Consider the following 27415-nt stretch of genomic DNA (forward strand, 5'->3'; position numbering starts at 1 on the left):
CAAATATAAGTTCAATTTGGGTTTTACTGAAAGCTTGCACTATCAAATTATTTTTTAAAGGTTTTATTTGTGTTTTGTTAGTTATTTACACTCTGATGAGCACTGCCTGTCACCTTTTGATCATCTGCTGTGCATTTTAACTTGTGCTCAGGCTGCACTGAGCTCCATTGTAAGTGCCTGAGACCATCCCGAGCTTTAAATCTGGCGCGTCCCTCTCTGTTTAGCATCGCCAGTCAGCACACCATTGGCCTGCGCTGCCGGCCAATCAGTGCCTCCCGTATCTCCGGGCGGGCGGCACGAGCTAATTAACATGCAGGTATCCGACCAATGGCAGGGCATGTTTACCCTGCCCTGAGACGCGAGGTACGCAGTTTCACCGGGAGAGAAACCGCTGCTCGGAGATCCGAGCCGCGATCCAGCCAGGCCGGAAGCCGTAGTCCCACTGCTTCCATAGACTGAACCAGCAGGCTACTGCACAGCCTCAGATGGACATACTGTAGGATTGCATTTTAGCCACATGGTTTATTTCAGATTTTTGATTTAAATGGGCGTCGCACTTGGCCTTGCTCCTTCCCTCCCTGTGTTGTGTGATTTTATAATTTATTGTTATGCAAGGATTTAACATACCAGTAAGTAGTCATTTTATATACTTGATTTTTTTTTAATTCAATAAAATATTTTAAGGCCTGTTTCCTCGCTGTGAGATGACACAGGCTGTATTTTAATCCAAAACGCTATATATGTGACATGCTGTTCATTATACACAGTGCAGTGCTATAATTTACAAAATAACAAAACAGGATGTGTGAGGTGTATCCTATGTGGAATAAATCCATGATTTAATGCAGGGAGCTGACAGAGAAATAAATTACCTTAAATTGTTATTATTATATTAATTATCAGTGTCAGTAATATTATCTCTAATATTATTATTAATAGCAATTTTAAGTGTTGCATTATAGTTTGGCGTCAGGAGCATTTTTGTAACAAGATAAAATATTTAATTATCGATGGACGACTTATTTGCATGTGCTTTTGTTTTAATTATTCTACTAGAAACGTGGCACGCTGGGTATTTTTTTGCAAATGGCAAGATTTAAGAGCATTTACTGTTGAATAAAATGTAGGTCTATATTTTTGTGGAGCTGTCAGAGGGGTGTCGGTTATGGTTTTAGTCCGGTTGCAATAAATCCAAAGCGGTTATTTTGCATGGAGAGGACGGGAGGCGTGTTTGCACCCAGGCCGGCCGAGGCGCACTCCCTGCCGGCCAGCTCAGTCACGGAGGGCCGCCTGCCTCGCAGCGCGATGCGACCTACACACTGTAACGTGATTTATCATCCGCGTTTCTGCTTTCGATTGGGTTCTGTAAATGCAATTGACAGCTGCTTAATGAATTGCATTAGGGCGTCGATCATTTGAAGGGTTTTAAAAATTATTGCGCGTATTTGGTGACGGGGGGAATCCGCACATTGGAGGCTGAAATGACACAAAACGACCGTGTGTGTGTGCGCTACTGCGATTTAAATTCCCATGAATGTACATTTGGAGCATTTACAAATCTGTACTGTCTCCCCAGCCTCGTACATGCTGAATAATTTTAACCCGATGTTGTTAGTGGACATAGAGAGTGAGCTGAATGCAACAGCATGGCGAGGGGGAAGGTAATGGCTGACTGCAAAGCACTATCTCAGTATGGAGACAAAGGCAATCCTGCTGACGGGCGGCCATTCACCTTGGATCTCTACACAGTCCTCAAACTGAAGTCTCAGCTATCATGTATGCAACAGCAAGGCTTTTTTAAGCGTTTCCACGTTAAAGGACGCACATGCATGTACACACATGAGCTCAAGAGGCGTCAGTGGAGGAGATTTTAGTCCCAGGCACCTCCGTATGGAGGGATTTTTATTGTTGTTGATGTGGCACTGAATTGGAGGCTCGGCTGTAACTGGCTGCATGGGGAGATAATAGTGCTGAGAGTGAAACAGCATATATGATTAGAATATAGCTACCATTATAACAATTCTTGAATTTATTTTTTTAAAGTAATTTATGGTAAAAAAAAATCTGCTTTTATTTTACCCTCTGCAACCCCATCGAGAATCCATAGGGCCCCCAAATTGTGGATCTATAATGTAAAAGCACACATACTGTATTGAGAAAATTCAGGCATGTATTTATTTATTTATTTACTCATTTGGACCTATAAAATAAAGCTGCCTTCTGTTTGCCTGCTTTTGTTTTTAATTACATACAGCCACCACTGAGGCACAAAATGGGCTGTCACGTTTTGGTTACATAAAAAATATATATTTAAACAGTGAGATTACATTTTATTTTTAATTTTATGTGAATGGCTTTTTTTTTATTTCCCCTCTTTTTTTCCCCCTCAACTATATAATGCTATTTTTGTGGCATGGCAGAGGATTTAGCCCATAATGTATTTACAACTCCATTTGATTACCTGACCTGAAATAGGTCAAGGCAGATGAAGACAGTGAGAGTGCAGTTATTCACATGCGCACACACACACGGGCGCGCGCACGCACACACACACACACACACACACACACACACAGAGAGAGAGAGAGAGAGAGAGAGAGAGAGAGAGAGAGAAAGAATCCATGTCTTTCAGGAGCTGATGCATCTTTCTTATGGAGCAGTATTTTAATTATATTTTTAAATATCAGGCTTCTTTATGATTTGTTTCCAAACTTTCCAAGCAGGCTCCTTCTTGCGCAAAGTGATCGATGCATGATGCATTTTCCCCCCAAATGCCAGCTTTATGATAAACAAAAGCTATTTTATAGTTTACACATGATGCAAAATATAATACATTTTGTGTATTTGTGCCAGTTTGTAGCCTACATGAGATCACTGCAGCGCAAAATGTGAAAATAGTGTGAGGTGTAATGGGAGCTGGATGGAGGCAGGGAGAAAAAAAAAGCCTGTATCAATCCGAGACAATAGGACGAGCAGGAGAAGGCAGGCAGCGTTGTTCACCTTGAGATGTAGGCTGTGTAGGCTTCCATCAATGTAGCCCACCCAGCAGGACAGCACACTTCCTCCTCTAACACAAGCTGCTTTGGGATTGTTGCAGGAACCAGGATTTGAATTATGAATAATGATAATAAAAAGTTGCATGTTAATATGCATTGCATGGTTTTGGGAGGGAGAGTGACAGCTGGCAACTGCTGACGTGGTAGTGGAATTGTTTGGATGAAATAATAATATGAGAATATATAGAAGTGTGTAAATCTGCGCGTTGTGCTTGTGTCTGCAACATGAAGTGCTCTTCTCCATATGATGCATATTAGGCCCATATCCCAGGCTGATCAATAGAGCTGCATGTGAGCCCGGCTCAGTGGGCTTTTGGACGCCTCGCTGGCCGTGTCTATCTGCTGTGACTTATTTTGCACCACCACTTTTAACTCGAAATGGGCGATTTCTGCTACATGCAAACGCAACCTTGATATGACAGAAAGGTATTACAGCAAAATCCAGTGGAGCGGCACTAATGATTTGCTTCTCTTATATTTTACTGCACTGTCAGTGTTTTTTGCATCGTGTGATTCTTAACCGGGCTTTCCTTATATTATTTTCCTTGGTAATGATACATTGCTTTCTCCTTTTGACAGAAAAGATGATCGGGGGCTGTGTTTTTGGCTGGGGAAGCCTGCGATCGACTGAATGCAACACATAGATCTGAAGGAAAGGATTATTATATGGGTTGCATTTGATTTTCCTGACCTGCCCTATCCGGATTTCGGATTACTCAACATTCTTCGGAATGGAAGGACGGGATTTCGCTGCTCCGGCGCACCTCTTATCAGAGCGGGGCGCCCTGGTGCACCGAGCCGCCTCTCGGATCGCTCCCTCGGGCCACGGCTCTGTACAGCATGGCGGTCACTTCACGCCGGGGAAATACTACCCCTCGCACATACCAATGGCTCCCCACTCAGGTTAGTCAAACATGCACGGATGTTTCTTTTTATTCTGTTCACACAAGGATGTAGCCACTGCTTCCATCAGCATTTATCTACATTACAGCTGGCTGTTGTTCCAAATGCTCCTCTCATAATGTTGCGCTGTAAAGCCTGTGCATTTATCAGCGTGAATGATAGGCTATGGCCTGCATGTGTGCTGGAGTACAAAGCAGATTATTTTGGCACGAAAGCGAAGAATAGACGGGGCTTTGTGTTTTTAAATAAATGGTTGCTCAGGTGTGGCTGTTGACAGAGTTTCCCTGTTCAAATATCAGCTAATAAATCAGGTGGAAATTTGATTTACACTCGGCCTACGATCAGGAATTTTGATTAAGCTGAATCAACATTTATAGCTTAGACATCTCAAAGGTAATAAAGACATCTTAGTTTAAACAAATAGCCATTTGATAAGTTAGGTAAATGCCACGGTATTTAAAAATGGCATTTAAGATCTGTTTTAGTTTGCACGTAGGAAGTTGGACAGAGCACACTGGCACTGGTTTCCCACTGGCTCTGGGGCTGAATCTGAAATGAGATTTTGTCACTTCACGTTAAATTGATAAGTGTCACACCAGTGCCACAGCTCAACCTAAAAAAAAATCCCAAGGCCATATACTCAGAGCTATATAAGCAAGCAAAGGAAGAAGCAGGTCTACAGTGTATGGAGGTTGCAGGAAGAGGAGCAATAGTAGAAAAAATATATCCTCCTTCTATATTGGGCTCCAAAGTGTCGGGGTGCAAATGTGTTCACAGTGCATACATCAGGTTTAACAAGTGACTTGGGTATCTTGTGTACCTAAATGTGTACCTTTACAAACATGACAAATGTCCAGACAGAACAGTCAGAATTTATAACTCAGCTTAAAGACTCCTGAACAGAATAGCAGCTGATATATATTTTTAAAACACAAAGGTTGGACACATGCACAATAACCCACTGAAATACAAAACATTGCTGCTGGTAATGCTCAGTTTTTGATTTATGAGCATTTCTGAGGTCTTATGTAGATGTTGCATTGGATTTAATTAAATATATAGCAGTGTTTTTTTAATTTTGCATCAAGAAAAAGACAAATAAAAAAAGGAAGATATAAGTATCGCATGGCATTGTTGCAGATTGGATCACAACACACTGCTTTTATTTTCCCCCACCCATGTAAAACAAAAGAGATTTAAATAAGTCTCAGCAGTGGCATATTGATTGCATCAAACAGTTACACTTCTGAAACAATTTGCTTTGAAAATATGTTAATTTGGCTGCTAAAAAAAACACATTTATGATGCAGCAGCCCAGGAATCTTGGGTCACTTGAAAGCAGGGAATATTTAGCCCTTTAAAGTTATTTTATGTAACATATATCAGCTAAAATTATAAGTGGGCTCAGTGTAGGTGGTTGTTGTGGGCAGATAAACGCAGCATCAAAGTCACCTCTGACAGTGTTTTTGTGCTCTGCGTTACATCTTATTTGTTTATTTATGTTTTTTTCCCCCCTTTAATATTAAATGCTTATGCTGTATAGGCTGTATTGTGGCAGGCTAATCAAAGATATTTTTTCAAATTCATTGTGTTTAAAAAGATTCAGGATTCATTTGCAAAATCATGCTAAACATGAGGTGTAATTAGTCATTCAGCAGAATTCATGGGCGCTGTTCACCATTCATCTCTCACCATTCATGTTTGCTTTTGGCAGTTCTCTCTCTCCCTCTCTCTCTTACACATACACACACACACACACACAGCCTAGGTCCGTATGTTTTTTTTTTTCTTATGGGTGTTTTGTTGAGAGCATGAAGGGTAATGCTGGCCACAGGGTACAGGTGCTCCCCAAACCAGATTTGGTGTTTCTTTTGTATTACTTTGCTGCACCAACACGAAGACCTACCCTCCAAATGTCATCACTGTTCAATGAGCAGCACAGGTGGTTTATTGTTCTCCCAAGCCTCGTCAGTAACACATGGGCGTGACTGGGGAGAAGTCTATCTAATATCCTCAAGATCTGTGAAGAAATGACTTAATTCTTTAACATTTCAGGTATTTTTTTTATTGAATTATCATAGAGAATAATTTGAGTTCACATTATATGTAATTCCCCTCTGGGCGCTGTTAGAATTATTTTGCTATTGTGCTCTGCTGATGTACAATCTTTGATTTATTATCTTAATAATATTTGAAAATGTCAAGCATGTCAGAATGCAAATAGGTGGATGAGACATGAAGCATAATTCACAATTATTCATGGCATGTATTTTTAGGATGGTAATTCATCAAAACAGCCCACAATGCAAATTTATAACCACTGTGACACAATTTTATTTTTATTTAATTGTAATTTATTTATTTTCAATAATTTTTAATTACGCCATCAATGAAATCTGTCTTTTTTAAGTCAGTTCACCCAAATGGATAAAGGCCAGCCGCACTGCAAGAGCAGTCAAATGCTCGTAGGTTGTCTGACCAAACTGCTCCCAGACTGTTCATCTTGACAGGGCAGGTCATTAGTGTCCCTTCAAGTGTCCCGTATGCTAGCAACATTAGCACAACTGTGCATGTTGTTTGCTGAGTGTGTTGGATCCCCTCAGTTTTCTCTGCACTTTCCCCCCGGGGACTAACTTGCACACTGGTTCACATGAATACTTTACAAAGAGCATGAATATTTCAGGGTTGATGTAAAAATGCATTCAGAGGCAGGTTTCTGATGTGGCTCCTTGAAAGGGCTCCTCTGACTTTGCAGAGGTATTTATTGTGAGCGCTCCCTTCACCCTCGCTGCTGAAAAGAGTGATGGCGGTTGCGACACCCTCCCTTGGCATTGTTCCTTGCCGGGTTACAGAATTTCAACATATTTTTGGGAGGAAATTTCCTTTCTTTCTCGTGCGCACACTGGTGAGTTTGGTTGCAATCAGGCAACAACAGACACACTCGCCTACCTTTTTGCCCAGTGAAGCGTTTTAACTTAGCACTGGTGGAGATTCTGTCAGCGTGCATTTGCCTCTGTCCATCTTCACCTACTACAAGCCAGTCATTTGTAATGCATGTCAGGTGGTCGATTTATAGTTTGCACTCGCACTGTGTTCTGGGAATGTGACATTGGAGCAACTTCTCTTTGTGTGTGTTTGCTGATACAGTGAGACACAGACCTGTAAACTCATCTAATGCGGTTTAATTCAGCCAGTCCATTTACAAGGACTTTGAAATAGTAATTTTATCTCCTGCTGGCTGCGGCACAGAGTTGGAGACAGTCTTCACTTGGCTGTGAGGCCTGGATTCAGATGTTGGATCGTGTCAAAGCAGGAGACACAGTGGAGCTGTCTTTACTGCTGGCATTTATGGCTGGGGGCTCATCTTTCAGCCATATTGTTCTGATCAGTGCGCTCTGGCTGAGGTGTGGCTGTGTGAAAGCAGCAGGGGTTCAGAGGCTGTCCATGGCTGAGCTCTGCTCTAAACACCCCATGTAATCAAAGGTCATATTTGTGTCATCTCGCTCGCCCGGCCTCCCCTTCCTTTACATCTCCCCTGTCTCCCTTTCCATAAGCTGTCCTCTCTCTCCTCCCCTCCATTTCTCGGTCTCCTTTCTTTCCAGCAGGAAGACCCTTGTGTCTGGGAAGCGGTGGTCTTCCTGCCACCTCTGTTTTAGCCACCCTCCCCTGCCCCGGGCCATTGTTGCAGACCCCAGCTTTGTGTGTGTTTTACGGCTGCTGTTAAAGATAAAAAACAGTCCCTTCCACCCCCTTTATTGTTTTCTGGTAGGATGTCCCTGTCATTCCCTTGGTTTTTATGTCCTAGCTGGATATCCGAGCAGCTTCCCCCTTCAAAGGTTAGCTATGCTGTCTGCCTTCTCCCATTTTTTTTTCCAAAGGGGAATAAATAACTTTACTGAGACTTTTATTGAACGTCTCATTGCTGGAATATCCCAAGGGTCTGTGGTTGTTGAGAAGACGCTTCAAAGACAAACACAGGTGTTTGGTGGAGTTAGCAAAGGGCTGGTTACAACCAGGGTCTTTAAAAGAATAAACCTCAGTGAGTGGGTTGTTTGTGGGAAGGGAGGCTTCTTCTTCCTCTTGGCCTTGTACCTCTTGTGTTGTGAGCACTCACAGTTCGTACCCTGTTTCCCTTTGACTTTACTTACCCCCCATCCTTGTTAACCCCAGACAAGAGCAGTGGCTAGAGTGAGCTGCATGTTAGCATAATTTTTTAGCAGCACAGCACCCAGCACCAATGAAAGGCTGTTTCTCTCTAAATCAAACAATTAGAGAGATTTGGTGAGAGCATATCCAGCGCAGTTGCCAGGAGAAAATGTTGGCATTGTACATTTCTGCAAACCACAAATTTGTTACCTTTGTATGTTTTGTACGCATCATATCAACATATCTAAAGTGACATAGTTCTGATTACATGTATATGAGGTGAGCTGGTTATCGGGAGGTGTAGGGGATGGTGGATGGCATGACACTTAGAGGAGACGGCTGCCAAGCTACAGACCGCTGCAGATCACTGCATTTTCAGCTGTGTTTTCATCAGCAAAACCTAGTATTTTAACCCAAAACATGATCTTTACCCAACCATAACCAAATGGTTTTTGTGCTGCAACATAACCCCACATTAACCAAAGTCAAAATGTACCGGTTGTCCTTTTGGCAAGACATTGGCTGTATTTCCAGTGGCAGTTGTGTTACCAAAGACTGGATGTCTTTTAGCGAGACATAGGCAGTATTTCTAGCCATGACTGTGGCTGCAAAACAGAATATATTAAGCAAAAATATGATCTTTTCCTAACTATAACCATTTGTTGTTGTTTTTTTGTTTGTTATTTTTATGCCTAAACATAACTACACTGTAACCTTGCACTGTTGAAACACACTGGTTGATATTAGCAAAGTTAGCTGCTTTTCCAACGGTGATTGAGCCACCAAAACTGGATGTATTTTAGCGAGACATCTGTGGCATTTCACTGTGGCACCCTAACCCTAACCCTAACCCTAACCCTAGCACCAAAACATGAACTTTCTCTAACCATAACCAACTGGTTTTGTGCCTAAACATAACCACACATTAACCACAGCATTGTTGAAACATAATGAAGCGCCAAGTGTCAGCATATCCGCTACATAATAACATACAAATGTTACATATCGTGGTTTGCAGAAACATACAATGCCAATATTTATCCTAGCTATTGGGTTGGACATTCATGAGGTGAGCCTCACCTGAGTGAAAAGAAAACCGATATCCCGAATAACCCATGTTAAATATGACATTAAAAGGCTATTTGTACCCAGGAGCCACTGTGGTGGAAGAACAGTGACAGGCCGTGGGTCTTAGGCCAAGTTCCATTTGACTCGAGCCTTGCTCGCTCCCTCTCTCTTCAAGCTCCAGCTCTGCAAAAACACAGCGAGAACCTTGGCCTGTTGTCGGGCTCGTTTGTGGATTGTTCTGAGATGACACGGTTCAGACGCAATGTCACAGGAGTCCCCCTGAATAGTAAAGGTGTAGCTTGGCATTGTACACCTGGCTGAAATAGCACCTTGCCCAGTGCCGCCACCATCTGTCACCTTCCCTGACACTCCCACTGGAAGCCGAAATGACTTGCAAGGGCAGTCAGTTGCTTTGAAAGGGTAAGTCCCTTGCTTTTTTTTAAAAAAATACCTTTGGTTACAAGGTTAGAAATGGATTAAGGCATCAATATTTATTTTTGGGTACTGCTGGATCATCATACCAAGTGTCCAATATCGGCAAAAAATAAGTAACGGCAGCTAGAATTCATCACACTCAGGTAACTTAAGTGACAGATTTGACGTCAGATAAGTGATTTAATTTCCTTTTTCCTGTTTCTTTCCTTTTAAGTTTTTTTGCTCATCAGCAAAACTGCATGTCCACAGAAAATACAGGCTTAGGTTGAGTTGGAAAAAAAAGCAGGGGTCTGGCTTTGTAAGAGGAATTTGGCTAGAGAGTGGCCATGCTGCCTCAGAGACAGGCTCTTCAAACAGACCGCCACCCACACTACACCGTGTGGCATGGTGCCACAGAGCCCTTGCCTCAAGCATGGGGCGTGCACACAGGACAAACACAAAGGAGACCCACGGGTGAGAGTGACGGGCAGGGTAATACCTTCCTGTATCGAATTTCGGGGCATTGGATTTCAAAACCTTCCCGGCTATTTTTACACTCAACGCGAGGAAGTGAGAAGTTGCATTAAGAATCCAACGAGGCTATGGAAGTCTTTTGTTCACTTCCCATGACGAACGCACACACACAAAACTTCAGAAAGAAAGGAGCTGGACTGAAAATGTATTGTTGCGAGACTGAATAGACTGATACATTCGCCCAAAGTCAACCACTGCTGTTTTGTTTGTGATTTGGATCTCTCTCTCTGTGTTTTGCTCTTTTTTCTCTCTCTTTCTGTCTCTCCTCCCCCCCCCCCCCCCCTCGCTCTCCCTCCCTCCCTCTCCCAGTATCAGGCTGCCTCTCATCAGGCAGCCCCAGGCCCACCTCAGCGCATGGCTGTATTGCATGTGACAGCTGTTAGACATTATTAACGGCTCAAGCAGAAAATCCAGATTACTTGTTTTTTAATTTCAATTTTATTATTGTAATCGTTCAGTGAAAAGAACAAAAAAAGGGCCGTTGCCCTATTGTTGTTAGCGGATTTGTGGTCAGTGACAATACTGTATGAGCGTGTGTGTGGTTATGTTTGGGTGGGTGGGTGTTTTTTTTTCTGTGTGCGTGTGTGTGCTCGGCTGTGTTCTCCAGACACCCCCCACTAGAGCCAAGGCACCCTGCGGTTGGCTGTGAGGCCCAGACAGGTGCATTGTTAACCCTCTAACGTCTGAGTCTGTCCCTTCTGGATCTGCCGCTAGTGCTGCTGGCAGGATTTTGTGCTTGTGATGCAGATTGTGTGGCAGCCCCACTCTTCTAATGGTGCACTTTTTCTCTGCACATAAGAGGAGTTTTGAAAATAACAAGTTTTCATCTGTCACATGCCAGTTTAGCGCACAGGCTGCCTGTCCAGCTCGATGAAATTCAACAAGAGAGCCAGCCGAAGTTTCTGTTGTAGCGCTCACATATCGTTAATGTATGGGATTCATATAAAAAGGGAAACTCGGCAGTTGTTCCTGTACATCACTTCCTTTCTGTTCTTGTTTGCTTGTCTTTTATGTCATATTTTCTCCATACTAGGCTTCCTCATTTTCAAATTGCAGACTATGATGCATAAATGTAGATGGTATGTGGTGGAGGGGCAGGACTGAGAGCAGATAAACTCAAACAACGGCCCACGTTTCTGTGACTGTCAGTGGGAACAGCGGGCGGTGGTGACACACGGTACCAAACAATGAGGTGTGCTGCTAAATATATGCAGAGATTTGCCATTAAATATACATGCAGTATGCCTCTCAAGGATGTGTCAGCCCTTTTGTGAGAAAACAAAGATTAGCATCAGGAATTCCATTTTAATAAGTCTCTTGGGACCATCCAACCAGCTGCCTAGTCCTCAATCCAAAGGGGAACTTGTTGCTCTCTCTCCTCGTTTTTCTGGCTCTCTCTTTCTCCCCCTCTCGCATGGGTTTCCTGTGCTCCTTCTGACATTGATTAACACAAAAATCCTGCTCCCTCCCTCCCCTTTCTGCTTTATTTGTCAAATCACTTGTTTTACACCACAAATTCTTTCATGTCTGCATGTTCACTCTTTGATGATCCATGTCCATACTCCTGTCTGCTCCTCCCTGCAGTCCCCCCGCCCCTCCACCTCCCCTCTTCCCCATGTTTCTCAAAGTGGGTCCCTCTCTGCCCTCCACCTTGTCCTACAGTTTTTTTTTTATTGTCCCCTCTGCCTGGTGTGACCACTAGGCTACACTGCCTCCTCTGGTACAGTACGTGTCCTGAGGATCTGGGGCAAATGACTGGCTCCTCAGCAACAGATGTGTGTTTGTCTGCCGGTGCTGCGTGCTTTCTCCGCTTGCCGTGCACGGCCACTGACCTACCCTCTAGTGAGCGTGGGGGAGGGGACAGAGAGGGTTTGTGTGTGTGTGTGCGCGTGTGTGCACGAGAAAGAGGCAGACAGACAGAAAGAGAGAGAAAGAGGAGAGCGACAGCAAGACTAGATGCACACTGTCACATGCTGTCATACACTTACTGGTGCATTGCAAGCAGACGCACACACACACACACACACACACACACACACACACACACACACTGGCACGTCACACACGCTCACACATCTCGCTTCCCGGGAGGCCGTGGGGCCAGTGGGACAGAGCAAGCTTGAGAGTCTGGTTCGTCTGTTTACATCTAATTATAGAAACAGGACTATTTCTGCAACCACTGCTCCAGCTTTTTCATATTCTTACGAGAGAGAGAGAGAGAGAGAGAGAGAGACAGAGACAAAGCTTTGACAGCCTTTTCTCACAATGGTGAACGGTTATCTCATCCCCTCAGCGCTGCTACAGTCTGCAGGCTCTCAGTACAGTACAACAGGAGACAGAGGGGGGGGGGGGGGGGGTCTTGTATCGTATTCTCTTATCCTCATGTAACATGAATGTGCAAATTTACGAGAAGCGAGCACGGGCAAACAAGGCGATGCAGTTTCCCCATTAGCCTCGCTGATACATTCAGTTTACAATAAGAAAAGGAAAAAGAGAATAATTCCTTTGCCCCTGCCCCGTGGGCTCTCGCCTCGACCTGGCAGAAAGTGCTGTCCATCATGAGAGTCAAAACAAATGAAGAAAGAGTTGATGTTAAGGATTAGCACTGTATAAAATGTATCTCGTATTAAAGAGACAGGGCCAGTGTGGTAGTTAATCCTCAAGCTTGGTGGCTGATATCCAGCTGAGTGGCTGTTGTTGGCCAGGGGGGCCTGGAGGTAGGAAGCTGTCAGCCCTGTCGGCCCGCCCGGGGTTGCCAGGTGAGAGCCAGATCAGGGCAGGGTTGGGCCTGTGGGTCCAGGCCAGACAGGTTGCAGCCTCTTGCAGGTGCTTTCATAAAGAGCCCCCGAAGCCAAATGCACAGCCCGCTGGATGCAACCTGAGCCAGGTGCTCCTGCTTCCCATCCCCCACCCAAATACATAAACCACTACAGAATGGAAATGTGTGCTTGCATACACCCCACCGCCACCACCCACTCCACCCTTTATTCGGAGACATGGCAGGTAAATTAATTGGCCGTGAGTATGTAACGTATATGCTGAGATAAAGGTGCGCTGTCTGGCCGAGGCGTAGCGTAACGGCCGTAATGATGGCTCCATTGTGTTGATGTTGAGGGGGGTAGTTAGCGGCACAGCCAGCGGGGCCCTTGCTGGAGGGCTGGATAGTCTCTGATTAATAGTGGGGAATGCTTTGAAGTGACACCCAAGTGCACCGGCTCACAGGCTAATAGCAATACCATCGGTATAGGGAGTGCTCCCTCTTCCTCAGTCTTCATTAGCTAACGTTTCCCCAGTGCTATCTGGCCACCCTCCCCTCACACGCCTGCCTCATCTACAGAGAGCCTTGAGGAGCTCTCGAGTTTTTATTTTTGCAATTGTTTCATGATTTGGCTGTCATTTCTCTCTGTCATGTTTGGTAAAATGGGAGATATTTTTTTTCCTCGAAGGCAGCGGAGAGGGAAGGCAGAGAGGAGGCCTTTAGTCACAGAGCTCCACCGCATAGGTGAACTGTGGCAAAGCCTAAAGACTCATGGGATTGATGTGGCACAAGTGGGACATGGCTGGGGACTATTCCCAGGATCCATTTTGATCTCCCATACTGACAGACGAGCTACAGCTGTGGGTGTGTCTGTGTGTGTGTGTATGTGTGTGTGTGTTTAGGAAGCCGAGGCGGGGAGGCAGGGTTGGGTCTGTCAGCTGTTGGAGTAAAGTAAACTATTAGCGGTGGGAGAAGGCAGTGTTTCCAGCGAAGAATTAGAACCACTTCTAATTGCAGTGAGGTTGGGCTATGATTACATGCTGGCTAATGCACTGACAGACCTCTCACTTGGCTGGCTCTCAGAACGCTGCTGAAATGGCTGAATGCCTTTTGGTTATACAGCATAATGGGAGGGTGTGTGGACGCACGTGTGTGTGTGTGTGTTTGCTGTGTGTGGGTGGCTGCCTGTGTGTATCTGTGATTAAACTTGCTTCTTTGAGTGGTTTCCTGTGCTTTTTGCATGTTTTTGTGAGTTATGCATTTTGCTTGCATACGTGCGTGCGGGTTTGTGCGTGTGTTTTCCGTGTGATAGCTGTGCTCTGCTTGTTTTTTGAGTGCCTGTCGTTATTTGTAGCGGAGGCAACTTTTCTTTCCAAATCAAAACTCAGCTGGCGCAACTGTCTCTGAACAGTACAGAAGAAGTGTGGGGTTTTTTTTCTTTTTTTGTGCGTTTGAGTTTTTGTGTATGCATGTGTTGTGTTCGTGTGTGTGTGTATGCCCACGGGAAAGAGCAATCAAAGGAGCTGTGTGGTGGAGAGATTGTATAAAAGGAGTGAGAGAGGAAACAGAGTGGCAGGCAGCTGAGAGGGCAGCATGTGGGGGTGGACGGGGGGCTGATGCAGGTGCCTAATTCTACCTCAGCCCTGGGCGTTTTATATTCCATCCATCTCTCTCTTCTCCATTTCTGCACGGGGCTGTTGGGGGATGTAGTAAATCCACCTGCTTCAATTAAAACGTTGATTAGCCGATATATCTGTGACAGTAATCAGAATAATAACACACACAGATGGATTTATACAGCATTATACTGTAAATCTGTTGCATAAGTAATCAGGTAAGAATTTTAAGAAGCTGTGTTCATTTTTCACCTCATAATTTTAATTACTTTTTTTTTTTTTTTTTTTTTTTTGGCGGAACAGCTTGTTCTCAGGTGTGCGGATGCCCCCGTTTGCTAGAAGCTGCGGTTTACTGTTTTTGCCGGCGAGTGCTGTAAATCACGTCGCAATCCCAGCATATGGGATGACAGTTATGGGAGTGTATCTGCTGTTTCTTCACCAGGCCCTCAGGCCCATGTTATCTCTCTTTTAACTAGACAGAAGGAATACAGACATCATTGTGGTTTCTGTGTGGGGTCAGGAGGTCAGGGAGAGAACTTTCAACACAGTAACAGGAATTTTGTTGTGTGCATCTCTGCTGATTACTCCCCGGGTTAGCCATGGGTCATGGATGGGCCGAAGGGCTGCTCGGGGGATTTCACGAGAGACCTACAGGAGACATTTTTAATATGCGAGGGCTTTTGGAGGTCAGCAGTAGACCATGGCTGCTGAGGGATCATAAATGGACTTGGTTGTACAGATGTGGATTCCTGTGTGGTTGTTAGGAAACAAAACAGGACATGTGTTCAGTTTATTTTGGTGATGTGGAAGGTCTGTACCTTCCTGGCTAATGTGTAACAGAGCAGTGAAGTATGAGGAGAGAAGTGGTCATCCTTGGTAACGGGGCTTTACCGGACTAGAGCTGCAGTCACGTCTCCAAGAGGAAGCCATGGCCCTCCTGATACAATTGACGCACACCCCCACCCCTTGGCAAAAATAATTGGAAACTGATATTAAGTCTTTAAGAGGCTGCGGCACCCTCATTTTTTAAGCTGGTATCTTGTAAAACTAGACAACCTAAGGCATTTGGGAAGGGGGCTAAAATTAAATTAAAATTAAAACTGCCAAACAAATTGCTCCTAAACTTGAAGACTCTCCCAGTAAATGTTTTGTTCCTTGGGGTGGCTGTGACTCAGGAGGTAGAGTGGGTTGTCCACTAGTCCATGATCCCCAGGCTCCTCCAGTCCACATGTCAAAGTACCCTTGAGCAAGATACTGAATCCCAAATTGCTCCCGGTGTGTGTGAATGGTTGAAGGCCCAGACACACCAACACCTCATGATGCCTGTGTCTCAGTCAAAGAGTTTCTCGGGAACACACTGCAAAGACTACAGCAGACGGCCAACCAGCATGTACGTTCTCCACCTGTGTGCGAGGAAATAACTCTCCACACCAGCAGACTGCAGCAGTGTGTATTCGTCATTTAGAAAGGGAAACTGGAAGACTGTGTTGATTCCAGTTAGCCAGTTAGCACATCAACAACACAATCCAATACTGAATGAATAGAGCATATTTGCCATACACAAAACGTTTCTGCTAAAGGCAGTAACAAGTTTGTTTTGATCTCACGCCCTCTTGGCTTTAGCTGTTTGTTTACTTTCCTCACTTCTGTTTCTCCTCTTGTGTGCTCAGCTGAACTGCCAATCAGGGTAACAGGCGGGCTCCACCTTCACCGTTGTTGATTCAACATGTTGAATTGGCCAAAAAAATAGCAAACCAGGGCTGATGAGGGGCACACACCAGGTTGACTAGGACGAAAGACCTTCACCTATGACCCCACATTGACGACAGTAGACTGTCGACTCTGTGTCAAGGCCTTAAAAGTGCTTTGAATGGTCGGAAAAAATTAGAAAGGGACTGAACAAGCGCAAGTCCATTCCTTACAGTTATAGTACTCCTTCAAACTAAAGCTGAACAAATGGCCTGTTTGAAGAACAATGAATCACCTAACATGTGGATACACATACGTAACACATTAAGACAGGACTCAAAATGTCATCCCAAGATTTTCAGTGGCCCCATCTGGCCACCCCTATGAAAAATTTCTGGGGGCGCCACTGTAGAAATGGAAACAGGCTGGATCAATACCACTGGCATGGTGGAGATGGAGTAAACTTTGCAGCTGTGTGGGAGGGAGAGGATGTTCAGGCATACTGGAACATGTGATGGTGCTGCAGATGTCTGTTATTTTAGAGAAATCTATGAGGTCCGTAATGTATTAACGCCTTTTTTTCTTTTTTTGGTGGGGGTGTGTGTGTGTGTGTGTGTGTGTGTGTGTGTGTGTAAATGTGTGTATCCCCATTTGACAGATCTCCTTTCAGAAAGTGGAGATGCTTTGAGGATCAATACTGACACACTGTCTGCACAAGTACACACACAAACGACACACATACACACACTTTTACGCTCACTGTCTCATCTGTCAGTTGACAGAGTTTTCTCCCGCTCCGTGGCTTCTCTTTCCAGCCAAGCAGATGGTGAACATTCAGAATGAAAGCAGATCCTAAGTCCTTTTGGATCTCCATCAATTCGGCAGTCTCTGGGACCATCCTGTGCGGGGCTCAAGTTTCTCAGCACTGACTGAGCCTTCTCCGCTCTCCAACCAGGGCGTAGTCGCCGCCTTCCTTCCGTCCATAGCTCACATATGTCCAGTCTAACAGTGCTTTTTAATCTCACATACACAACGATTCATATTCACCCGCACAAACACTGGAGTTGAAAAAGGGACTGCTGACGGCTGCTCCCATTGCTCATTCCTTTTGCTCCGCACCAACTCAGCAGATACCTCCAAACCCAGCGGGGTGCCTCTGCGCTCTGCACTTCCACATCCTCACCCAGTGTGTGGCACCCTACTGTGTGCATATAGCAAATGCTCTGAAGAGCTCATTTCCCTCGTCTTCCCTCGTCTGTCTGTCCCGCTTACCTGTAGCAGCAGCTGTACCACCCAGCCCTCCACCCCCAGCCCTCCACCCTGTGTATTTTTATGTGACAGAATGAGCAGGATTTATTTCAGCACGTGTGCTCGGACCCTTTAACAGGGCTGGTTTGACAGCGTGCTGCTTTGAAGCCCGCACCACTCCTAACTGTAAGTGATTTTATGAGACGTGTTTCTGTGCCAGTCAGGCAGGCCACTGCGCCACAACCAGATTGGTGGAGAGCAATAGGGGGATGCCATTCCAGCACACACCATCTGGGAGACAGTGTGTGTTCTTGTGTGTGTGATTATGCACATATGTTTGTGTAGGTGTGTGTTTGCGTGCATGTAAAGGGAGAGGGGTGGTTAACTCTGGCTGTGAAAGGGGGGAAAAAAAGTTTTTGAGGGAGGCCTCATACTGCCCCTGCCCACGTCTTCTGATTTATGAGCTTGTGAAGGAAATCTCCCATTTGTCACTTTTCATCTCTTTTCTCCACGTCATCCTTTTTTCGCTCTCGATGGAATTCGGCTTCTCCCCAAATCTTCCACTGCTTCCAAAGAACGCAGAGGAAGGGAGAAAGGAGAAGAGAAAAGGAAGGCAGCCAGGAGGGAGCTGTTTTTTTTTGGTATCTGGTTAAAACCATGTGGTACAAAAGGCTTGTCTTAGTGGATATGTTTTAGTAAATATTCATAGGTGTTGACATGCCAGCATAATGTATTTTGTTTGTGGTAAGGATGCGTGTCATTAGGCAGTGTATACTTTCTGCCTGTAAATAATTCAAAGCACTTGTTATGGTGCTGTTCCCGCTGCACTGTGGTTTGAGCATTATTGTAGGAAATAAAAAAAAACCCCATCAGGTCTGAATCTTGTGTGCAACACTTTTTGTGCATGTGGAGAACATTTGTGGCCCCAGGGACACACAGGTTTGCTGCTAATACCTGCTACCCAGTACATTACGGCACCGGGGTCACACTCAGGTCAACTGCAGTCTGGAGCCTTAGTGTGTGCACGTGAATGTGCACTCTTCGTTTGTTTATGTGCCAGTGTGCACCTTACTCACTCAGGTGCTGGCTATAAATCTGCCTCACCCCTTCCTGGCCCGCTGAGGACACAGCGGGAGCGGTTGGGGGGTTTCACCCTTTTTCAAAGCGGGGGAGGAGAGAGGCGAGGGAGGGAGAGGGTAAAGGGTTAGAGGGGAAGAGAGATAAATGAGGGAGGGGACTTAATGAGAGCCCTGGCTCACATGATTATGGGACTGGCTGATAGAAATCAGGATCTTTCTCAAAGAAGTCAATTAACCCCCTCCCCCCTTCCCTAATTATGCATGGATTGCTCCACTGGCTCTTTACTGATAGGGCTGCTCAGCTCAATATGCAGACTCATGCTGCCTGCGTCGACAAGGGCTTGTGTGTATTGTGAGAAGCATTTCGTCAACCTTTTTTCCGGAATCTGCTGGCAGTCTGCTTTAAACTCAGGGTTTTTCAAAGCCATTAGTTATCCCCAACCCCCTCATCTTTCTTCTCACCTGACAAGCTGAGAGAGAGCCAGTACCGGCCAGAGCCAGGAGGGGGCTCCACCCCGGGAGGCCTCCGGTCATTAGTGCATTAGAGGCTAGATGATGGCTGAACTCTGTGGTCAGAGTAAATAAGCAGTGTTGTAGAATGTCAACACGACCAGGCGGCTCCTTCACAGCACCCAGTGTTGACATAACTGCTCGCTTATCTGAGGAGTGCAAAGCCCAGCCCCACAATAGAACACTGTGCCAGAACAAATACAGTAAGGAGATAGAAACCACACTCTACAAAGAACACACACACACACACACACACACCGGCCGTGAGGGAATGTGTCATATGGTAGAGCTGCTGCTGATGCTGGCATCAATATCAGTGGTGATCCTGGACTCTGGGAGGGCCCGAGGCAAAGAAGCCCATCGAGGCCCCCCCAACACCTCCTGGTGTCATTTTTTTCCTCCTCTTCTTGTTTTTTCTTTCATTTCTGGTGACCAGAGAGGTACACTTATTTCATTGTGCTGATGGTTGCACCTAAAGTATGTACAGGGGTGTCAAAATGGGGGGAAAGTGGGACTAATTACCCAAAGAGGGGAGGTTTTGAAGTTTTCTTTTTAATTTTTGTAAGTAATTAGTGCCATAACAAATTAGAATAGGCTAAATAAATGAGTTGAGAGACTAAACATTGAGGCCTATCTCACTCCTTTCAAAAGGTGCAAAATGGTTTAGTCCACCCATGACTAGAATTCGTCTTCAAATGCAGCAAGAGCAAATTGAATGCCTGCTAAATGCTGCTGGAGCACCAACTTAACACTGTCATGTATTTCCCCAAGAAAGGAAAATCGTAGTTCCAAAAAATAAAAGAAAGAAAGGAAAGGCAAAGAAAGCAAACTGAGAAAAAAAACAGATTTTGACTTATTTCTTTCAAAAGAAAGGTAAGCAAGCCTAACACAGTTTAAGAATCGTTGAGCTAATATTAGCAGTTGTTCAAATTGAAGGCATTCAGACAGCCAGGAATCCAGCTTGGGGCATATTTGCAATGTACAACATAAACAAATCAGTATCATAACTTAGCATCGTAGCTACTGTGTTGTATGGCATTATATCCAACAACAGTCAAGACTAGCCAACCTTAACATCATGAATCATATGGCCTTCAGTTTCACAGACAGCCACAGAGATCAGAGCAGCGACAGGTAATGTTACTATGGATGTCAGACAAGGTGAGGGCATATAGTGGAAACTAAAGCCCCGTTTCCACCAAACATTTTTGGTATGGTACCTCTGGAACCTAAAGTAACCCTTCACCCTAGCGTTTACACCTTGGTTGAAACAGGGCTTAAAAGACTAAGACTTTTAGGGCAGGGCTGGTCCTGTACAGTGTCTTTATGGGAGGTTTAAGGGGGTTTATAATTGTCATTGCATAATTTGCCCATATGAATGGCCATCAAGGGCCCCTTTTCCAAAATGTTTTTGGGGGGCCCCAAACATTTGCTTGGTTTGCCTCTCCTGATGGTGTGCCTCTGATCAATATGTCACATAACAATGTCTAACTGATAAAGCAGGGCTGTACAGCAGTAGTATAATGAAATTGCGGTCCCGGCGTGGGCTGTTCATGCTACCAGACTGCCTGGCGTTCATGTGAGCTCATGAAAATAATGGGGTGTTTAGGATGTCAGTAATCTGGGTGAAGGACCTGGACTCTGCTCGCGCTGCTCAACCTGGCAAAGAATAAAGGCCAGCCTGACAGTCATGAGACGAGCTCTGCCGTCGGGCTTTTAAGTGAACGAGCAGTTTGTGGAAGTTGCGGCTGCAGCTATCACTTGTGTGTTGAGCTGAGCAGAGAGAAAGAAAGGGAAGCGAGGGGCTACAGAGAGAAAGATGGCAGCAGTTTGCTTTTCAAACCCCTGTTTAAGTACCTGTGTCACATTTGCTGTTTTTCTGTGTCAAAACATTTCGGTAGGCCTTCTTCCCCTCATTGCCTCACATCACCCTAATAACTCTTCTTTATTCTCCTTCCCTGTCTCTCCCCGTCCCCCTCCGCCTCCCCCTTCCTCTCCATTATGGCCTCTGCCAGGTTTAGACTGAGCTTGGCTCACACTGGCGTTGTGATAACCTGCTGAAAGCTGTTGCTCTCCCGTGGATATGAGGACACCCAGCTGAGGTTTCTCTGCGCTACCTCCTCCTCCCTTTAACTCCGCAACCATGACTCGCTGTCTTCCTTCCACAGATTCCCCAAATCATTTCACTGGTCAGGCCTGCCACATTGCTTGAGGCTTGCTGGCCCAACACGAAGGTGCTGACATGTTTTATGGCCAGCAGAGCCAAGCGTATATTAAAGAAAAATAAGAAAAGCCAACATGTGCACTCATAGGCACACTGTTCAAAGTCATTTTAATGGTTACTCTGGGATGTAAGGTTTTTATTTGAGACCCAAAACACTGCCAGTGGTGCTATTGAGCAGTTGGAAAATATATGATTTTAATTTCCATCCTGCTAACATGTATATATAGTGGTTATTTTTGTGTGCCTTTTCAGCGAGTCTGTATTTGTGTGTGTTTGAGGATGTGTTATTCCAAACAAAACGAGCAGCTGCAGCACATCTGTTAACTTCGATCAGATGCTGCAAGCCTCCTGTAACCCCCACTAGGCCTCCCTCCTCCTCTCCGAATGCAACCTGCAGGCAAATACAGAATGAGCTGGGATGACACGTGACCGTCCGGCACGCCCACCTGTCCAGCAGACTCGATGTGATCACCGCAAAGGAGATAGACGACTGCACTGGTAGCCGTGCAGCCAACCAACCAGACAGACAAGCCATGAGCAGTTGATCAAGATGATATCCCTCCCCTCCGTCTCCCTGGTTTGACCTTGGATTGTGCCTTTGCTACTCCTAGCTGTTAAAGCCTACATCAAGCTAACCAGCTGGAGAAGGGAGAGGAGAGGCTTTTTATGGCTGCCCTGCTCTATGTTACACTTCATCTGCTCATGTTTGGGTGAGGGTGACCTTCTCTTCTCTGTACAGATTGCAGGAAATGCTCCTAATTTTACTCATCTCTGCTCAAGTGTGTTGCTGCAGATGTTGAGCAGGCCCCGGCAGCGGCATTCCATGGATGACCAGTGTCAGCAGTCGGGAGACATAACTCAAGTTTAAAGCTCAGTTTGTCAGATGCATTTCATAAAAGAATTTACTGTGTGATTTGGCTGACCTTGTACACACTTGAAAGTGTAGCCTGCTACAGTGGGAAAGAAGGTGGTTATCTGTTTTGGCCAACTGGAGTATTGTCCTCCTGGCTAAGATGTTTTGCAACAACAGAAGTCAAGGAGACGCCGGCATATTATACAGTGTGTTCTTTACAAGGTAATACTGTATATTGTTTGGCCTTGGCTACCAAGGTGCCATCCCTCCCCTTGTCTGTAGGTTATCAGAACAAAAACGCTTGCATTTGTCTTGGCCAACGCTACAAGAATTAAACATTTCTCCTTTGTTCCCCTTGTGAACCAGCAGCAAATTATATTCAGGGCTGCAAAAAGACCTTGGGCTGGTGGGCTGACGCGGCGGCTCTCAGCTCTGTTATCTGCACTGTTCTGTCTCTGCGCCTCTGACAGGCTACATCAGACAGAGAGAAGCCAGAGCAGGGAGCTGCCTTCTGTTTCTCTCACACACATCACTCCAGGACTTTATCATATTACAGGCCAATCCAAGAGAACTCAGAGGACAGCAGCAAAGCAGTCTCTTCAACCAGGCCCCTCGTGCCCAGCACTGCTCTCTGTGACCTAAAGGAGGCGCCGGGCCACAGATGGAAGAGGGAGGAAGAGAGGATGGGAGGACAAGAGAGAACAGGACATTCCTACGAGCCCTGGTTGCCAGTTGAATGCTGGGACACTGATTTATGGGCGGTTCTGACGGAGGGAGGGGTGAACCTGTGACTCCCCATAAAACAAGACGTTCATTACCCTCCCAGGCCTCCGGAAAACTGATGGACGAACAAGAGCAGAGAAACAGAGCGCAAGTGGGATGAGGGAGTGGGAGGGAAAGCGGTTTTTAAAAACCCAAAAAAATGAAGAGAAAGTGTTTGCATTTTGAAGCACGCGGATGACGGCAACTGAGGGAAGAGAGCGAGGTGATGAGGGAGGACAGAAATATGGAGCTGAGCAGCAGGGGGAAGGAGGGAGAGTGATGGAGGGATGATGGAGAGGGTGTGAGGATGGAAAGGGAAAAACGAGAAGGGGAATGAGTGATGGGGCTCGAAGGAGCAAAGGGAGAAGAGGGGATGAAAGTGAAAAAGGGAAGACAGCAGGCAAAATCTGCCCCAATGAGTCGAGCTGCTTGCAGATTTATGTGGTGTTGTGGGTATCATTATACATCAACCAGAGGAGATGGGGAGACTCGAGCAATGTGACGCCTATGGGGTTGTGTGTGTGTGTTTATCTGTGTATGTACTGCACCGCACTTTTATTCTCCATCCTCACGCTGTTCATGTCTCCTCCAAAGCAAACTGACTTCTGAGTTCCACAGAACACACTCGCCTGTGGTGAGGTAACATCCACCCACATCCACACTCCACTTTTTCGAAGCCTATCTATCCAGCACTGCTGGTTGAGAGAAGAGAGGTTTAGACCACCCAGGACTGGGTAGTCAAAGAGCTGCTTTGATGTGGCACAAGCATATGTGCAGTGCATGGGCACAATCTCTGCTAAAACACACTCGCAAAACACAGTTTTACTGCCTCCTGTGCGGCATCATTACTCCTCGTCACTGGAGCGGTGGGATGCTAGAAAACAGAAAGAGAAAGAGTGAGCGAGAGAGAGAGGCAGCCACCTCCTGTGCCAGGCAGTGCCAGGCTGAAACACTGGAGCCGTATGGTCACCCTGAGGGAGGGGAAACCTGCCCAGTCTAACCACATCTCAATTAACCAATTAAGTTCAAAAGTTAACAGGGGACTAATTAGAGAGAATAGTGCTGAGCACTTGTTTTAATCTGCCTTTTCCCACTACCAGGCATGTCTGTGTCCGTGACCTGGCTGGCTGAGCTCTGGCTGCGTCGGCTGAAACATGGCACGCAAGCCGCCGTTAGTCACCCATCCATCCCCTTGGCCAGAGCATAAAACCAATGGATTTAGACAGATCAGTCATCAGCTGTAAAACAAACCAGATCCAGAGCATTCCACGTGATGTTTCCAGTGGAACAGGAGAACCATGAAAATCCCATTTTTGGATCTGGAGAGTGAGAGACCTGTGAGAGAATGTTCAAAAGTGGAGGACAGTTTTTAGTCATATCTAACGCGGCCATTTCCTGTTCGCCCCCACTCTATTTGGTCCTGCAGATGGGTTTTAATGGATGCCAAATGGGAGGTTTAGTGCCTCGCTATTGGCCTGTTGGAGTCTCTTTTTAACACCATCATATTAAATGACTTGTGTTTAGGACTCGAGGCTATGGCGTGCTCCTCTCGTTGACAATATGCCTCGGGCAGAGAGTGTTTGTAACTTACCACTAAAAGTACAAATTTTATCCCTGTGTTCAAGAGGAGGAGGGGGGGAGGGGAGGGGGTTGGTTGCTATATTGGCTGCTACCACCAATAAAAGATATGTGGGCTGTATGACACAATTGTAGTGGGGCTGCTTTGAGCCCCGGAGCCAAATGCAGTGCGTTTGGAATCAGGCTGACAGCTAGATAGAGAGAGAGAGAGGTGAGAAATCCCTCTTTGACTCTGCTCGTTTTCCAGCGGGGATATCTTTGTGCTCTGATTTTTTTGGGCTTTATTTGAAGGCTGTGATAATTTAAGTTCCTGCATGGTTGATTAGTGTGTGTGTGTGTGTGTGTGCGTGTGTTTGTGTGTAAGGAAGAGGGTGAGAAAAGTCTTGGATGTCAGGATGCAGTTTGAGGGGTGAAGGACTCCCCTGTTGTATGTGAGGCCCTGGAGGATTCCTCCCCCCCTTCCTCTCTTCCTCCTCCTCCCTTCTTCTTCTTCAGCCCCCCCTTACACTCATCTCTTCCTCTGTGAGATCCACAATGCTGGGAAGAAATGTGTCATTAACAGGGGAGACCAAAATAATGTTTATGGGCTCAAGCAGCACTGAAATCATTTTCCATATCAGTGCAACTGCATGGGCCCTGTGGGGGAGTAAATCTGATTTTCTCCTCCCTGTGCCAATGGGAAACATCATGGGAAAGAAAACAGATTGGATTGTTAGAGAGATGGCCTGACGCAGCTGTGGGCGGCTCTTTTTGTGTTTGGGTGTGTTTCTGTGTGTGTGTGTGTATATCATGAGAGAGGAAGACAGAGACAACTAGAGAGGGGAAGAGAAAAGGAGAGAGAAAGCAAAATACAAATGCGGATGTTTAGCGTGCGTGTGTGGATGAGAGAACGAGATGGATGTGCCCCACTATGGTAATCACAATTTCATGCCTCAGGAATAAAGAGCCGGAACGCAGCAAACGGCCCTGAAACGCCCTCATGTAACAATGGGTCAGTTAACAAGCACACTCACCAAAGTTTGGACAGATAACAAATGGTTCTCCTTGAGGAGTGTGTAGCTGCCCTGTATACAAAGAACAAAGTGCTTCTGGCCCTGCAAGCGCTCAGCAAAATGTCAGGCCATTCCATAAGAAACACTTACATTTTATCTGAACCCTCCAAAAAAGCAATTGCTTTATGAGGTAGCGTGGAGGGGGATTTAACAAAGTAAAATGCTGATTGAAATAACAAGGTGGTGCTTGGAGAGAAAACACCCTTGGCCTAGTGTAATGTGCACATCCTGTTACGTCATGAGTGTTTAAGTTCTCTCTGAGAAAAAATAGAATGAGAGAAATTGAAAACAGAGTTTGGTGATTTTGTGTTGTGACATAGCTTTTTCTTGTGTGTGCTATTAAATCTGTGTTGTGGGAGTAGGGAATGTGAGTGTGCATGTGTGGGTGGGTGTAAAAGGAAGGTAATGGGCCTTGAGCTCATTTGTCCTGGCCTGGTCCTGCTGCTGTTTCGAATCTGTCCTCCCACCTCCTGTGTCCCAGCCTGGAATGTCTGCTTGTTCTGCGCAGATGAGGCCAATGACTCAGCACACTAACTGCACTTTCACACGGATCACAGCGAGTAGTGCACCTAAACACAGGTCCACAAGACAAGCCCGAACCTAACAAACCCTACCTTTTTTTTTTACCAATCATTATTGTGCCAGCTACTCTTGTCCAGTTTCCAGTGCTCTTTCTAAACTATTAGTATCATTAAACCTGCCCCACATGCCCTACCCTGCGCTTTACTCTTATAGGGGACCTATTATGCATTTTCTTGTTCTCTATCACATAATGTACAATGTTTCAAATAATGAAGTAAACACATGTTAAAGTAATCCCTGTGAGCAAAAACCTCTGGCTTTTGACTTTGTCTGAATATTCTGTTTCCAACATTTTTTCTACGGTGACAACAAGATGACATCAGCTCGTGAAGAATTTCTTTATATGGTCATCTGCTCCAGGCGCACTACTGCAACTGTGTACATTATATACACTGCTACATGTAGCCACATGCCAACACCAGATGCTGATGTTTGCAAGTAACATGTCTGCTTGTGTTAAGAAGCTTTAATTGGTGATTTTTAACGTAAGAAAGTGCCGCTATACACAGTCATTTCCTGACTGCCAGTACACTACTGCATACAACTAAATAATAACCTGCTCTTGGTTAGTGCCCTTCTAGTCTTTTTACACGTTACACTCACAGTCATTAACACACTGGTGGCCGAGGCTGCCATACAAGGTGCCACCTGCTGCTCAGTTAACCATTCATACACATCACATACCAATGGCACAGCCATCAGGAGCAATTTGGGGTTCAGTGTCTTGCCCAATGATGCTTCGACATGCAGATTGGAGGAGCCCAGATCGAAATGCTGACCTTCCAAATAGAGGCTGACTTGCTCTACCTCTGAGCCACAGCCTAAGCTACATTGCTAATGTCAGGGAAACATCTTATCTGTTCTCCACTACATTCATACCTTCAGCTACAACATGGATGTATAAAGAGAAAGGGATGCAGCGTTGCAAGCAGGGCCCCGTTCATTCCTATGAAAGTTGCTCAGTGGCATATGAAGCCAAAAAAAGTTGATCGGCACTGCTTCCGCAGTGTTCGGCCCATGGAGTGGTGCACTAGAGACTTTTGCCACCTATTGCCAGTTTAATGCCACGTTACGTTGCTTTCCTAATGTAATTGAACTGAATGAATCAAATCCCAGGTCATATCTTGGGGGTTGTGATGCTCAAAAAAATGTATTCACTGATTTACAGATGTCTCTTTTGGCATGTTAGTCTACGGGAAAAGTATTTTTTGGCCCAGGTCATCACATGATTGATGTATTTACACTGTTTGCCCATTACCTCGGAGTAATATTTGATCAAGATTTGTCTTTTAATTCTCATTTAAAGCAAACCTCACGGACTGCATTTTTTCATCTGCGTAATA

The 27415-nt window shown here is 45.5% G+C and overlaps 1 protein-coding gene across 12 annotated transcripts in view; it reads left to right on the plus strand.

The window, feature by feature from the left end:
• Positions 1-395: 395 nt before the first annotated feature.
• bahcc1a (BAH domain and coiled-coil containing 1a) overlaps positions 396-27415 on the plus strand; it is a 76650-nt gene continuing 49630 nt past the window's right edge. For all 12 annotated transcript variants that reach the window (XM_033644327.2, XM_033644333.2, XM_033644331.2 and 9 more), the window contains exons 1-2: positions 396-629; positions 3636-3959. In XM_033644327.2, the coding sequence (XP_033500218.2) occupies positions 3788-3959 (172 nt within the window). In that variant the 5' untranslated portion in view covers positions 396-629; positions 3636-3787. The remainder of the gene's footprint in view (positions 630-3635; positions 3960-27415) is intronic.

Source organism: Epinephelus lanceolatus, chromosome 18, assembly GCF_041903045.1.
Source record: "Epinephelus lanceolatus isolate andai-2023 chromosome 18, ASM4190304v1, whole genome shotgun sequence".
NCBI lineage: Eukaryota > Metazoa > Chordata > Actinopteri > Perciformes > Serranidae > Epinephelus > Epinephelus lanceolatus.